Source organism: Polyodon spathula, chromosome 19, assembly GCF_017654505.1.
Source record: "Polyodon spathula isolate WHYD16114869_AA chromosome 19, ASM1765450v1, whole genome shotgun sequence".
Classification (NCBI taxonomy): domain Eukaryota; kingdom Metazoa; phylum Chordata; class Actinopteri; order Acipenseriformes; family Polyodontidae; genus Polyodon; species Polyodon spathula.
This window is the reverse complement of record NC_054552.1, coordinates 12,467,019-12,482,723: the sequence shown is the minus strand read 5'-3', so window position 1 is coordinate 12,482,723 and position 15,705 is coordinate 12,467,019. Positions and strand designations below refer to the sequence as shown.

At 38.6% G+C, this 15,705-nt stretch overlaps 1 protein-coding gene across 2 annotated transcripts in view; it reads right to left on the bottom strand.

Moving 5' to 3' along the window:
- Positions 1–13,815, bottom strand: part of LOC121294904 (tripartite motif-containing protein 44-like) — a 30,038-nt gene extending 16,223 nt beyond the window's left edge. Inside the window, exons 1-4 of one of the 2 annotated variants that reach the window (XM_041219084.1) lie at positions 12,548–13,815; positions 10,967–11,044; positions 5,923–6,162; positions 3,796–3,815 (exon numbers count right to left, since the gene is read on the bottom strand). In XM_041219084.1, the coding sequence (XP_041075018.1) occupies positions 3,796–3,815; positions 5,923–6,162; positions 10,967–11,044; positions 12,548–13,075 (866 nt within the window). In that variant the 5' untranslated portion in view covers positions 13,076–13,815. The remainder of the gene's footprint in view (positions 1–3,795; positions 3,816–5,922; positions 6,163–10,966; positions 11,045–12,547) is intronic. The other variant, XM_041219085.1, reaches the window with a different exon arrangement.
- Positions 13,816–15,705: the final 1,890 nt, after the last annotated feature.

The following is a 15,705-nucleotide window of genomic DNA, read 5'->3' as shown; positions in this document are numbered from 1 at the left end:
ACACTGATAAAGCTTAACGGGAAATCAATTAACCAATTCAGCTTGACCATTCAGGTTTTAAAGTTCCCCATTAAGTCAAACATACTGCATCTTAGGCCAGTCACATTCTCCCATAACTAGCTAGTCTGAATTTTGAAATCCTTGTCCCAATACACAATACCTACAGTATTTCTAATATTTATATCATGGAGGCTAGGCACAAACCGGTGACCCCGTCCACCACAAGGCTCGTCTGTATTCATGGTTATAAAGCTTTTAAACTAATTTCATCTCACCAACAGGGGGCTGCTAAGAAGGGTGCTGAAAAGAAGCTGGTGTAGCGCCATCTGAGGGCAAAGAGCTTCAAACCACTCATGTGCAGTTGCTTTTCTCTTTCGCAGTGCTACCACATTGCATGGTATATCCTGTTGTTCCATGTTAGCGATTATTATCATTAACACTGTAAATGGTTTTGTAGTGAATCTAGCTGGCAAGGATTTATAGAGTATTAGCTGTGTCTCATGGAATTACAATTTGAACTATTAATGTATTTAAGACTAAAAGTGGATATTTAAAATTATGGAATGCTTAGACCTGCATTGTGTGGAATTTGTAAATTACTTCTTTTAAGAATTGTCTTTCCAGGTATAAATAAATAAATAAATGGCCATTAGAGTAGCTCGTTGTCAAGCTTGTGCCATTGCTTTACTTTTTTTACTTCACAGTCCCCCCCAAGTGATGTGAAAAATAAATGTTTCAGCCTTGGTATTATTTCTAGCAGATTAAGTGTCTCAGAGGTTTACTATGGTAATGTTAAATCTTTGCTTCTTGATGAACATTGAGCCACCCACTCATCGGAAACATCCCACGAGCAGAACAGTATCTCGGTTTGGCTTGTTGCCTTGAATTCATTTACAAGGCATATTCCATTGAGCAGTGTTCATCTATGGACAGCTACTTCAAGTGCTAGGTGTACTATTGCTGCACGAGATTTGTATACTGTAGATTCTGCTTGCAGGCACATTGCTATACAGACACCCTTGATTCCAGGAAGTGCTACTAAACATCTGTTACAGTCCTCGTACCAATTACAACTGCAACTGGAAACATACAAAGAGGAACTGTGCACCCTGCATGTCACATATCCAGGGCTTTTTTTTTTAACTTTCATATATAGTACATTATAAAATGCTGCTCTCTTGATCAATCTCAAGTTCCACCCGTTAAAACATTTCACAACATCACCACGGCTGGGGCCCCCTCACAAAATATTAATAATTCAATATGAATCCACTAAAGGATAAACAGAGAGAAAAAGGAGAGGAGAAAATAGAAGATGATTCAATTCATAAACCCTTTATAGTAATACAACCATTAAAAAAAAAAGATGAATCACTAAAAAGATATGCAACAGTAACAATCAATAAAAAGAAAAATTGGAACTCCCACACTGAAACAAACAAAAAAGAAATAGTGGAATGACGAGGACTTTAATAATCCACTCAGACCTGTACTTTCACTACAGCAATACAAAATGCCTGAAAACCCACCTGCTTTTTATTTACATCCTCAGCACCTCCACACCATCTACTCACTAGAGCCAATGGGTATATATTAAACTGGTTCAATGTTGTTAAAGCTGAGCCAAGTGGTGGATATACAAACCATTCAATGCAATCTACTGCTGTATATTTTCACCAAAGCTGGGCTTGGAACACAGTAAGTAATGTTTATAATGGGTCACAAAATATAAGGCATCCATCAGAAGCTACTGGCAAGCAAGCCATGAAACATATAAATAGTCCCTTATCCTTACTGGCAGTGGCAGCAAACGTTAAGTTATTATCATAACCCTGGTTACCTGAAATAGGAGTGTAACCATTACCAAATGGGTAATAACCTCTTTAAGAACCAAAACTTGAATAAAATATAACATAAATGTTGAAAAGAATGCAAAAGGCGTTAATTTTCTTGCTATGAAAAAAATACCTTTAAAATTAAAATACACATTGAACATAATGTGTGCACCTTTTATGTAAAACATGTGAGATCAACATTTATTTTGAGGGACACGTAGAAAATTAATGAACGAGAAGAAGCCATTCGGCCCATCTAAACTCATCTGGTACCAAGCAGTTGATGTCAAGTTTGCTCTTAAAGGATTGCAGTGATCCTGCCTCAACAACATGGCTAGGTAACCCATTCCATCCCCTCACCAATCTCTGTATGAAGAAGTATCTCCTTAGTCTGTCTCTCCACATAATTTCCAGCAGTGTCTCTGGTCTTGGTTTCTGTACTGCATTTAAAGTACTGGTTGGGGTTAACTATGTCAGTTCCTTTCAAGATTTTAAAGTCAAGCCCCCCTAATTCTTCTTTGTTCTATGATTAATAGATTCTTTAAGATAATTCCTTTAAACTCTGGGATTATTCTGCTTATTCTTAATTTAACTCAAGGGCTGCAGTGTACTATGTGACAGAAAAGTACAAAGTACTGTCTCACCAGTGCATTATACAACCTTGTGATAACCTCCTTGGATTTGCAGTCTAAACTTTTGACTATATACCCAAGCATTATGTTACATACTGTAACAGGAATGTAGATCAAAGGGCATTAAACTAATACAATATTCTGCCATTACCTGTCTTATTATACATATGTTGCACTTCATTTAAATGTACATCTTGGTGTTTCTTTTTTCCATCATTTTATTCACTTAAAGTATACTCAGCTTACTTCAGCTTTTAAAAATTAAATGATATTCTCAGCAGAGCTAATATATTATGAAGGATGCAGAGTCAATAGTGCAGGTAAGTTATTAGTGCAGCAGGTAAGATGGAGTTATTTTGAAAGCTATAACAGAAGGTTTTTTTTTAACACCACATTTAGTTCTGATATTTTACATAAATCACTTACATGCTATTCCTTCAAAAGGCTTCTGACTAACACACCATTCAACATTTGGGCCACTATCAAGCTCTAATTTATTTTAGCAGTAACATGTGCTAAATTGCTGTCTCTCAGCTATATTCTGTGTGTGATAGGCAATAAATTAAACTGCCCTGGATTTATCTGAAGATTGTATATATATATATATATATATATATATAGTAATATATATATATTATATATATATATATATATATATATATATGGATATATATAGTATATATGTATATCTATATTGTATATATATCACACGTTTATATGATGGATTGTCCCCCATCACACGTTTTCCTTCTTCAAATAAACGCTTTAAACACAGGATGTCAAGAAACGCAGTAGCGTGTGTTTATTGTTTACAATATTAAAAAGAAAAATAAACAAAACAAAACCTAACCCGTTCTCGGGCCCTAGCTAAACAGTTCTTTCTCTATCTAATAACGAGGCAGGCTAAGCCTGTTTCCTTGTTGTCAAAACCAATTCACAATCCAAATTATAATCCCAAATACCTTTTCCAATAGTTCGTTTTTTCCAGTCTCACTATAATCCACTTGCTTTCCAACTCTCTAAACCAAACTCCTACTATCACCCACCCCAAACACACACACACTCACACCCTTTTAAACCTTAATTAATCTGCTAATTAGTCAATTAAATAAACCTGGAGTTGATCCTGACACCTGTAACCACTACCAGGTTTGATTTAACACACCTTCATCATTTACCAGGGTAATCATTAACCCACTTTTAGTTTTTAATCCCAAACACTTCACATGAATTACTTTGTTTAGCAACCAGTTAGTTTACATTGTCTTTTAATGAACCAATCCCTTACTCTCTCTCTCTCTCTCTATATATATATGCCGTCTCCTTACCTCAGTGTTGTCATCATATCCTGTAAACAAGAAAATCAGAAGTCTGTCATTTTTTTGCTACAAAGAAAGGGGAGGAGGGGTGAAACAAATGATAGTATATAAAGTTATTTTTGTATACATTTTAACAGTTGGACGTATTGCAAAACAATACCTGTTTGATATAACACATGTTTCTTTCAAAACTGCACATTTGACACCTATATAGCGAAAGTGAAAAACAGGCACATTTATGTAATTATTTTGTTAGCTACAATTGCTTCACGTTAAAGATGTGTCCCCTGGGCAAACAAGCTCAGATAACTAAACACAACCATTGACCACAAGAGGGAGCTTGTCATAGTTTACCCAATGTTGTCCAAGGAAAACGTGTTGCTCTTGTGGAAAGACATCAAACATAGCGTGCACTCCCTGGGATCAAGTCTAATCAGCGAAAACAGATACAAAATAATGTGACAACCATTGCCCTTTAAAGGCTAATTACTTTCATTAGAGTCTGATTAACAAGAGACTTGTTCTGTAGACACACAAGCTGCTGCCTCTGTGTGCCGCCTCTGCGTCTCTGTGCACTAAACAAACACTCGCTGGCTTCCAGCATCTACAGGTCATAAATGTCACCTATGAGCTTTGATATTTCTCAGAGAAGCAAAACCAAAAGTATGAAATAGGGATCTCCTTTTTACCATCAAATACTTGGGATAATAAAGTAAAATCTTATTTTAAGAATATCAAAATATGTAATTAATAAAATAACAATAAAATTGTTCAAAATGCTTTCTCCTGACATCTTGACAGGTATTTCCATCTTTTCCAATACTGTATAACAAAATCACCACAAAAGCAAAAGGAACATGGGTTAGGGACAATTGTTAGCACCTTTCAGATTGGTTGAAAGAACTAAATCTATATAGCCTAGAGCAAAGAAGAACTAGGGGGGCATGACCCAAGTCTTTAAAATTTTAAAAAGAGTTGACACAGTTAACACAAACCAATACTTCAAGAGCAGCACAGAAACTAGAATGTGAGGGCACGTGAAATTTCAATGGAGATAGACTGAGGGTAGAAGACACTTCTTCACACAGGGAGTGCTGAGGGTATGGAATGGGCCACCTAGTCATGTTGTTGAGGCAGAAGCATTTGACTTCTTTAAGACCCAACTTGACAACATTTTGAGATCAATCAGCTTCTAAGAATAGGACAAGCTTAGATATACTGAATGGCCTGTTCTTGTTTGTAAATGTTCTTATGTTCTAAATGTTATTGTTCAATATTCCCACTGTGTCTGTTTTCTCCTTTCTGAACATTCCAGCTGCTATCTTTATTTTCATGTTTAAGTTCTCTGAAAAGACCAACATCTCCTTCCTGGTTCATTAGTCTGTCCAGGATACTGTCAGAACCATAAGAGAAGCCTTGGCCAATGAGAAACTGCCATTATTGTCTGTTCACACACACTCTCCATTCTCTGTAAGTACAGCTGTATTTAAAGTAATAGTAGCTAACAAAATAGTTACATCATTGATCTCTACCATGCACATCCATTCACTATATAGACCTCAAACATGCAGTTTTGAAAGAAACAAATATTTTAGCAAACATATCTGCTCCTACACTAAGTTAAAAAAATCTGTATGTAAGACATGTGTTTGCCTTGCACTTTCTTGGTCCTTTTACTCAGAGGGTGAATTGAACCTACACCTTTAATGGCTTGTTTCCTGTCAACAACCAATCAGCTGCTTCCCCTATTGACTGACATGCTATCATCCAGTAAGATCCTTTTATCCAGAAGACACTGCTGGGGTGAAATGACCAAGCTAGCAAAAGCAGTAACACACTTCCTGGAAGATGTCTGTTTTAAAATGAAAATACATGTTTGCATATTGGAGATCTAAGTAGCTAAGACGTACAAAATGGAATTTATGAAATATTTGTATTTTGTTTGCTACAAATTACTTTAATCACTAACATATAAAACATTAAATAAACAAACGTCTATAAAGGCCTTGAAAAGGAACTCTAGTTGAAAGGTTAGCATTTCTAATGAATTATTTTATAGAAATGATGAGAGAATGAGAAAGAACACAGATAAGGCATAGTGAACACTACTGAGATTGGTTTGTGAAGGCTGCTTACGTCTGGGTTAGGTTCTTCCCCGTGGTCAATGGCACTGAGCTTCTTGGTGATCTCAGCCATCTCTTCTTTCAGCTTCTCTGTCTGGGCACTGATCTCTGCCATCTTCTCGGCCGTCTGAGATATTGCTACCGCCTCCTTCAGGTCGACAAGGTGAAGTGCTCGCTTCTCCTCCAGCAGCACCAGCCGATGCAATTCATCAAACTGCCCGTGAACGAAGTCCTGCAACGCCTCTGTCCCCATCTGAAGGAGTGACACAAAGAGACATGTTTGGGGGTTTTCTAGTCATATTTTTCAGAATTTCTTTCTTCTAATATTAGAATGTGCAGAACTTCCGTTATGGTTATAATATGCATTTAGCAGAGTTTACCATGCTTTGCTATTCTCTCAGGGCTTTACAATGTTTTATCTATGTTTTAACATGCTTTTGATATGTTTTTTACACTTTGCCATGCCTTTACTATGGTAAACATACACAAGGGCTGTATGGCACAGCCATGTTCCAGCATTTGGAATGCCTCATCAAGTAGACAAGCATGTTGAACCAAACAAGAGCAGCATGATTCATTTCATGCTTTTATGAAATGGCATTATCTTTTATTCCAGGTCTGCATTATTGCAGAATGAAGTCATTGGCAATTTGCATTTCATTCAAACAATACAAGCACTCATCTCTCTCTCTCTCTCTCTCTCTCTCTCTCTCTCTCTCTCTCTCTCTCTCTCTCTCACACACACACACACACACACACACACACACACACACACACTTCACAGAGATCTGAATAGTGCATCTGTCTAATTGGGAGCAGAGATGCATCCTAAACTTAATTGACAGTAATGTACTACAAGTCTCCCACAAGAGATACAGGGGTCCAGCTCATCTGCATGCGCTAACGGTCGACTACGACTTCACTAGCATGCTAAGCTTCAGTGACGCCTAGGATTGCTGAGAGGAGGAGAGGGAGAGTTGAGGGTGAGAAAGAAGACAACAAGTGTACAGAGACTGAGTGAGAATCCATACCACATCTGCTTTTCAACATTTACTCACAAACATTCATCTAGATATGGTTACAATGTTTCACGGATATCGAAATAGAAGGTCAAACTTTGTCGGAAGTCAAACTAATGCCTTTATCGGGGTAATTCCCAGAAACTGATAAACTGTAAAAGTGCCATATACTGGGAATAAAGAATTCCCAGCCTACATACCAATGAGACAATGCCAAAGGGAGCTGCCAGAACCCATGAAAGTAATTAGTGTCTATAAATATTTGTAATCTTTCAGCTATGAGTATTATACTATTCTCTATGTACCAGTTCTACCACTTTAGTATGGTACAACATTGGAATGAATAGGAAATGTAAGACAATGTCATATTTATTTCTACAAGAAGAGTAGAGGACTTTTGGTCATAGTTTCAAAGCATTTACTCCAGTTTTTAATGAATTCCTATTTTTTTAAAGGAGAAAATTAAAAGTTAATGTTACTGTTGGAAAACATGGAAGGAGAATTGATTATCAGTTTGCTACGCATGTGGACTGGCAGAGCTATACCGGTGTTCTTTTCTGAAATGAGACTAATATTGCAGATAGCAAACTGTTTGGTTCAAATTGCATGTACTGCTAACAACTGATAGAGCCCTTACGCCTACAAACTTCTTGCCCAGCATTGACTGCAAGCTATAACAGCTCTCTGTGGACTAGAAGGGGCCAGGCTCTAAGACTTTTGGAATGCCCAGCAGGGATTGCTGTTGGACCCAAAGGTTCTCAGGGAGAGTAAAAGATAATGCCACTGAACTCAAAGGGTCCCAAGCAATACGGAGAAATATGAACAAGGAAGATGACAAAAACTAGATATATGAACCTTTTGGGGCACCAGGGGTCTGAAGAGGAATGCACTGAGTTCAGAGGTCGTCACACTAGACTACACACACACAGACACGCACACACACATACACACTAAATTAAATACATATAGTATATGGTAACAGAATTATGTGTTGTACCTTTGCTATTGGTTAAGTGTCAGAGAAAGAGGAGGTGGACCATCTATAGAGGGGTATTTAATGTCAAGCAAAAATTGTAAGGACGAGTAAGCTGTTTGTCCTGTACCTGGGACCAGACTCCCTGCATATTTCAATAAACCTAACTGATTGAAGATAAAGGCTCTGCATTTTCTTGAATCTACTTACTCACCATCCTTTTTTAAATTACATCAGTTACAAAACTTAACAACAAACAACTTGTGTGTGCTTAAGAGACATTCAATTACATCACTACTGTTTGTTTTCTAATATACTGTATATATTGAATTTAAAACAAAATTGCAAATTGTGTCGAAATGTAAAAAAATGCCTAGACACACAAAAAAAACCAAAAAATGTGCCCCGTGACTATAACAATTTCATTGAAGAAAACTGCAAAAGAAAGAAGCTGCAACTTACTGTAAGTATGTAAATGCTGTCGAGTTACTATACATAGCGTGACAAAAAAACGTGCAAGCACTTTGGAAAGTAACCGAAAGTAGTTAAAAATAAGCACTGAAAAATTTAATTAATAAAAAACAAAAAACAGAAGCCCTTATTTTAATATAAAATATTACATCAGTGTAAAGCAATTCAAGACCTCATGACCATGCACATGTGGTTTCCTTGACCAGAAAAAAGTTAGTTTAAAGTTGCATCGGCAATCATTTAAACGGCAGCTCTATGTAAATATATTTTTACTTTTGTAGCAAGCATTTTTATTCATATTGATACAGTACATGGTGGGCCAAAGGTATTGTCACATAGGAATTGCTACTTTTATTGCTACAAATGATCTGCATTACAGAAAAGAAATAACTATGTTGCCCACCTAAAGCTTTTACCAGGTTCTTGCATCACTAGTGTAACAGAACGATAGGTGGGCATAAAATAGCAACCACAAGCGAGCTTCATTACCACAATGAAAAAGAGTGGTCATGGTGTGGTTATAGAGCTTCAATCGTCATCTCATGACAGGGCTCAGAATCTGCAATGGATACAATGTTTCTTCAGACAGACAGGAACTTACTGTATATACATACACACTATCTCCATGTAGAGTTATATACAGTATGTAACTCCTAAACCTTTACTTCCATATGAATGGAAGTACAGGTGCTTGCATTATATTCTAGTAGGAGATAATAACTGGATTGATAATGAGAGTTTTCTGTTTTCATACCCCTTATTTGCACTAGCAACTGATCACTGGTCCCTGTTTTGTGTGAAACATCTTTTCACTTGTTTGTCACTGTTTCTTCCTGGAATTTTGTGATTTTCTCTTCTGCGGGTCAGACCCAGTTGTCTAGCTGCGATGTGACCTACAAACCAGGAAGCTGTTATCCATTCATATATAGTTCTGGAGCTGAAAAAAATCTACATTGTGACAAGCAAGCAATCATCCATGACTATTAAACACTCAATTGGGCTGAATTAAGAAATACTAAAAGAAACTACATTTGAATGACAAACATTCCAACTACAAGAATTTGCCAATGCGAAGATGCAAGCACATTAGAATGTAGTTCAATCACACAATTCAGCAATTTTTTTTTATAACTGCTATTTATAAATGTGTTCACCAGTCTCCAACATTTTTGCTGACAGTGTAATATATTCGTAGTCTTTGGTTCTTCATACAAATTGTTTTCTGCAGCTGGAGATTTAAAACCTGTCTTGTGTCCTTCTCATTGAATCCTCTTTCAGTAGCTTCCACTAAAGAGCTGGAGAGATTGAGTTCTGTCAGCCCTCAATCCTAACCTGGGTTGACAGTGTCTCAAATCGATGTGTAGTCTGACTTTCAATTGCTTTGAAGTCAATCCCTGTGTCAGAGGGATACGTAGCACTAAATAGATTGGTACACATGACAAGATAACAGCCCTTCCGTCAAACATATGAACATTATTTTAATATGCAAGGTGTCTTATAAGTGCTGTGTTACACCAGATGCTATCCACTTACCAACAACTGGGTGGTACGGTATATCTGTTTTTAATTGTTCCCCATGAAATGGATTGCACTGATTATTTACATTCAATTTTGTATTTTATTGGCTCATTCTGAATATTTGCAGCCAGTTATAATGAGTAACAGCACTTCTAAAAGTTTACCAAAGTAAATCTGCACAGTAATTTGGCAATTTTGTCATGCTTTTCCTATGGTTATACGATGCATTACCATAGTCTATGCTTATTAATATGTTTCACCATACATCTCTGGACTTTACAAGGCTTACCTATGCTTTACCATGCTTTTACTATGCTGTATTACACATACAGTGGGTGAATACTTATGCAATCAATTATTTTGTTTTATATTTGTAATTAATTTAGAACAATTTGTAGATTTATTTTTCACTTTGACATTATGGACTTTTTTTGTGTTGATCAGTGGGAAAAGCTCATAATTTTAAATCCATTTTGATTCCATGTTGTAACATAATAAAATGTGGAAAAGTCCAAGGTGGTTGAATACTTTTGAGAGCCACTGTAGCTAAGCTTTTACTATAGTAAATTTTTATAAGGCAGAGCACACAGAAAACTCAATATTACAGCAATATAACTTGTTCAGAATGATTTGAAACATTAAAAAAATGGTAATGGCAGGGTAGAACACTATTGTTGGTCTTAGTCATTTTTTTGGTCGTGAATTTATGCACAGTCATGTCCGTGACATGATTTATCTTACAGAATCACCAACCCCGATGGCTACATTTAGAGCTGATTGGAAATGGCTTTTATCCAGGCGTGCTCAGAAAGATTGTGAGAGTCCTGGCCATCATCTTTGTTCTCTAATTAGCACCACTGCTAAATATAACCACAGCACCTGGGTAGCTTCCTGCATGTTAATGAAAGTGTCTGTGAGGTAGTTAATACCCTGATAATCCTCAATTACACAAATTGCAGCCCATGTTGGATTTAGTATGATCTGACAGAACTAAATAACAATAAACTAGAGCTCTGGAGAGCTGCTGTGTACTGTATGTGTGTGGAGGGATATTTGCATTAACCCACCGTACTTACATTGGGATCTGTCCATTTCACCTTTATGTTTTCTGCCATTTGCATTGTGGCCCCTAGCAGATCCGTTGGTTCTTTCTCCTTGAGAAAACGAGAGACAGGTTTATATCATTCTCTTTCTATTGTAAGTTGTATCACTGGTTTGTCATTCTCACTTCCAGTTCTATATTTGTAACTTCAAGTGCCAACAAATGTGTGAATCGTGCTGGCTGTGGCAGATTGAGGTTCCCTGTCACATCATTAGTTTACATGATGGTGTAGCTTAGCAGACAATGGGATAGGATTGAAACTCCCTCTCCTTGCATGGAAATGGATCACTGGCTTCCTTCATTCCAGCCATGTGACAATGAGGTTGGAATGGAGGAATGTGGGCCTTGCTTGGTAATTAATCAATTTAGCATTATGAATCCACCGGGTGGATATAAGGAAGGCCGCAGAGGAAGAGAGAGGAATGTAGCGTGTGCTGACAGCTGGGACGGTGTAAACTACCACACAGGAGGCAATGGGATAGATTCTCAAAGCTGATTACACAGAATCATCATTTTAGATAGTAAAAAAACACCCAATAAACTGACCAAATCAGAAATAAACGACTCAGGCATTTCATTTAGGGGGTCATGAATAGTCCAAAATTGTTTCTTAGTTGTATAAGAATTGTATTTGATGTTTTTTCTTTTCAGACAAAAATAACACGAATGACAATTTGGAGAATGGCTTTGAGAATTTAGCCCAATTTGTTTATTTGTCTTTATTGAATGCTATTTTAGCTTTATTTGTTAAAAACAATGCAAATGTTCAAAGCACTTAAAAGGACACTTTCTTGTGTGTGACTGCCTGCTTTTACCTGACCAGCCCTCAGCTGACCTATCGCAGTATACTGCACCACTTGAGCATTCTCTATGTGTCAACAAAAAAAAAAAAAAAAAAAAAAAAGCATTCTCTATGTGTTATCAAGAAGAGTCATGTCATTCAAAAACAAATATTATATCCGTATTATTTGAACATTCATTAAAATGTTACGGTCCATTTGAAATAGGAATAATTACCCTTAAGAACATTAACATTTCAAATTGAATTAAGCACAATAACTCCCCCCGCCCCCCCCCCCCCCCCCCCCCACCCCCCCCCCCCACACACACATATATATATATATATATATATATATATATATATATATATATATATATATATATATATATATATTATATATAGAGAGGCTGTCCCTGACAGTGGAAATAAATGTCTTTTTACTCCTCTGGCACTGGTTTCCACTGATTTTGAATGTGTATGCCACACATGTGCATTTGTATTGCTGCATATACCTTTCCAATTCCCATAGAGTGGTTAAAAATGAGTCTTTGAGTTGTTCACATTGCTGTCAAGAATTTTCTAATGAATTAATATTTGGGGCTTATGAAACCACAATTACAGTATTTGTCCTGCGGGTGGCAGTGTCTGCTAAGCAAATATTAAATTGTAACATAAACAGTTTACAGGGGAGGATAATTAAACAATAGCATTTTTGTATCTGTATGTTGTAATGTATTGATGTGTGGATCTGTCACATCTCCTCTGTGCACTCACTTTAAAAGCCAGGTACGCCTCCCTCAGAGTGATGATCTGGTGCTCCCGGTGAGCCCCCTGTATGGCACACATCACGCAGATGATTTTCTCGTCTGATTTACAGTACAGAGTCCCCTCCTGGCCATGCTCTGTACACCGCAGCCTCTCCACAGTGGCAGTGTTCTTGGCTTTGGTAATAACATCCTCCACAGTCTCTTCTGCCACCCTACTGGGAGAGGCTGCTGCTTCTGCACTCACGCCAACTGCTCCCTCCTCCCCCTCACCTACCTCTGCATCCCCCCCTGGGCTCTCTGGCTTCCCCGCTGCCTCCCCTGTCCCTGGTGCTATTTCCTTGCCCTGTCCTGTAGAACCCCAGTCCTGGAGCTGGTGACGGCTGCTCTTATGGTGTTTGTCAGCATGCACTGCGCAGAACGCAAAGTTGCAATCCTGGCAGAACTTCACAGCCTGCTGTGGTTCATCAGGCTCACAAGCATCGCAGGTTCCATCGCTGGGCAAATCCTCCTGTCCTGACTGATTTGCAGTTTCCATTTTGTCTTCTACAGGTATATCTGCCCTGTAAATAACCTCAGCTGCTCTCTGACTAAACTGGATAATTCAATTGACTCTGCTGCTTGTAAATATCGAGTTACTGTCACCCACGCGGAAAACTAACACTTCGCCTGTGTGTGTTTGCGTGTGTGTGTGTGAAGTGTCTACCTGTTTTCGAGTATCTGCCCCTTTCTAATGTTTTTACCACATTTAAACATTTACTCTCTTGATCTTTCTTCTATAGTGACTGTTGCTGTCAACACTGCTGCCTTCCAGCTTGTTTTCTCCTCCCCCCTGCTCTGTTGCTGTGAATCCTCTGTATCTCCCCCTCTGTGCAATGCCAGTGTTTTCTCTTTTTTTTGTTTTGCCCCCTCTCTCCTGGGTTTCCCCTGCTGTTTTGGTCTAGTTTCTTGTTTTTCCTTTGTCTCGCCTTTTGTTTTCCTACCTCCCCCGCTGTTTAGCTGGAGATCTGCATGGTGAACATTAACTTATTCCTTGTCTGCAGCTCCACCGCCTTTCCTGACTGGCTTCAGCAGCCCCTTATGGCCTGTCGATCCTGCTTAATGCTTCTTGGCTCTCTGTCTCCCTGCTTCTTGCTACAGTGTAGCTTGGCCTGCCCAAAGAAGGACTGTGTAGCGAAGATGAAAAACAAACACAGACTGAACACAAAGCCTTATTTACTGCTCTACTTTTGCTTTCACAGCTACCCACACTCACTTCCTCATATTTTGTACTTCCTGGTTCACGCATGCTCAAGAATTAACATACACTGCAGAGTAAAGCCAGTCATTTCAGGTGGGGGCGGGACTCTTTTTGTGTGTGTCACAGCAAACAAATTACCAAACTCACAAGTCTTAGAAAAAAGATTAGAACATGGGTAGACAAACGTTGGACTTCCAGTCCAGGTCTTTTTTCCAACCATGACCCTAATTATAAATTTCTGTGGTTTGAAGTACCTGGCGTGGAAGTGCCCACAAGTTAAGTTCAGGGCGACGAGGGGTGGGTTTCATTTAAAGCTGTTGGTTCACAGGAAAACCTTTTTTTTTTATTATTATCTGACATATCCTGTAAGAAGATCATTTTTAGTGTAGTACCAGATATCTTGTTTAAAAATGAAAATACATGTTTGCTGTATCAGTGGTTTTCAACCTGTGGTACACTTACCGGTATTGGTACGTGACAGGCTTGCTACCGGTACACACCTGCAGTTGTTTTATATGATAATAATTTCTCAGCCAGTGCTGAGGGGGGGTGGGTGATGAGGTTACGAGTTGTTAGAGCTGATGGGAGTGGTGATCAAGGGTGCTGGAACTAGGGGTACTGAAGGTGCGGAAGCACCCCCTGGCTTTGCATGGCTTCTATCATATACAGGGGTTCCAGTTTTGTTCAATGGCTTTCAGCACCCCCACTTTAAAAATTGTTTCAGTGCCACTGGTGGTGATGAGGTTATGATGAGTGATTCATTTCATTAGTCTTCCTCACTTTTCTCAAATTCCCAACAACATAGGAGGCTTGTTGCTAGGGAGCTGACGTCACTGCCTTGTGACTTTTGCTAGTGCATTGCTGCCACACGTGAACACCTCATTCGGTAAATTAAAAACTGCTTCAGCAAGTAGATATTTAATTTGCTTTGAGTTATTGTGCAATATGTGTCTATAATACCAGTACAACATTAATGCTTTGTTTTTAATTGTTTTGTATATTGTTGTTTGTGACGTGCAATATGAAATAAAACGAACAGTAATTCTAAGTGCCTATATACACTGAACAAAAATATAAACGCAACATGCAACAATTTCAAAGATTTTACTGAGTTACAGTTCATATCAGTCAATTGAAATAAATTAATTTGGCCCTAATCTATGGATTTCACATGACTGGGAATACAGATATGCATCTGTTGGTCACAGATATCATAAAAAAAAAAAAAAAAAAGGGTAGGGGCGTGGATCAGAAAACCAGTCAGTATCCGGTGTGACCACCATTTGCCTCAGGCAGCACAACACATCTCCTTCGGCTAGAGTTGATCAGGTTGTTGATTGTGGCCTGTGGAATGTTTTCCCATTCCTCTTCAATGGTTATGCGAAGTTCCTGGATATTGACGGGAACTGGAACACGCTGTCGTACACGTCGATCCAGACCAACCCCAAACATGCTCAATGGGTGACATGTCTGGTGAGTATGCAGGCCATGGGAGAACTGGGACATTTTCAGCTTCCAGGAATTGTGTACAGATCCTTGTGACATGGGGCCGTGCATTATCATGCTGAAACATGAGGTGATGGCGGCAGATGAATGGCACGGCAATGGGCCTCAGGATCTCGTCACGGTATCTCTATGCATTCAAATTGCCATCGAAAAAATGCAATTGTGTTCATTATCCATAGCTTATGCCTGCCCATACCATAACCCCACCGCCACCATGGGGAACTCTGTCACAACGTTAACATCAGCAATCTGCTCACCCACATGACGCCGTACATGCTGTCTGCCATCTGCCGGGTACAGTTGAAACTGGGATTCATCCGTGAAGAGCACACTTCTCCAGCGTGCCAGTGGCCATCAAAGGTAAGCATTTGCCCACTGAAGTCGCCGAACTGCAGTCAGGTCAAGACACTGGTGAGGATGAC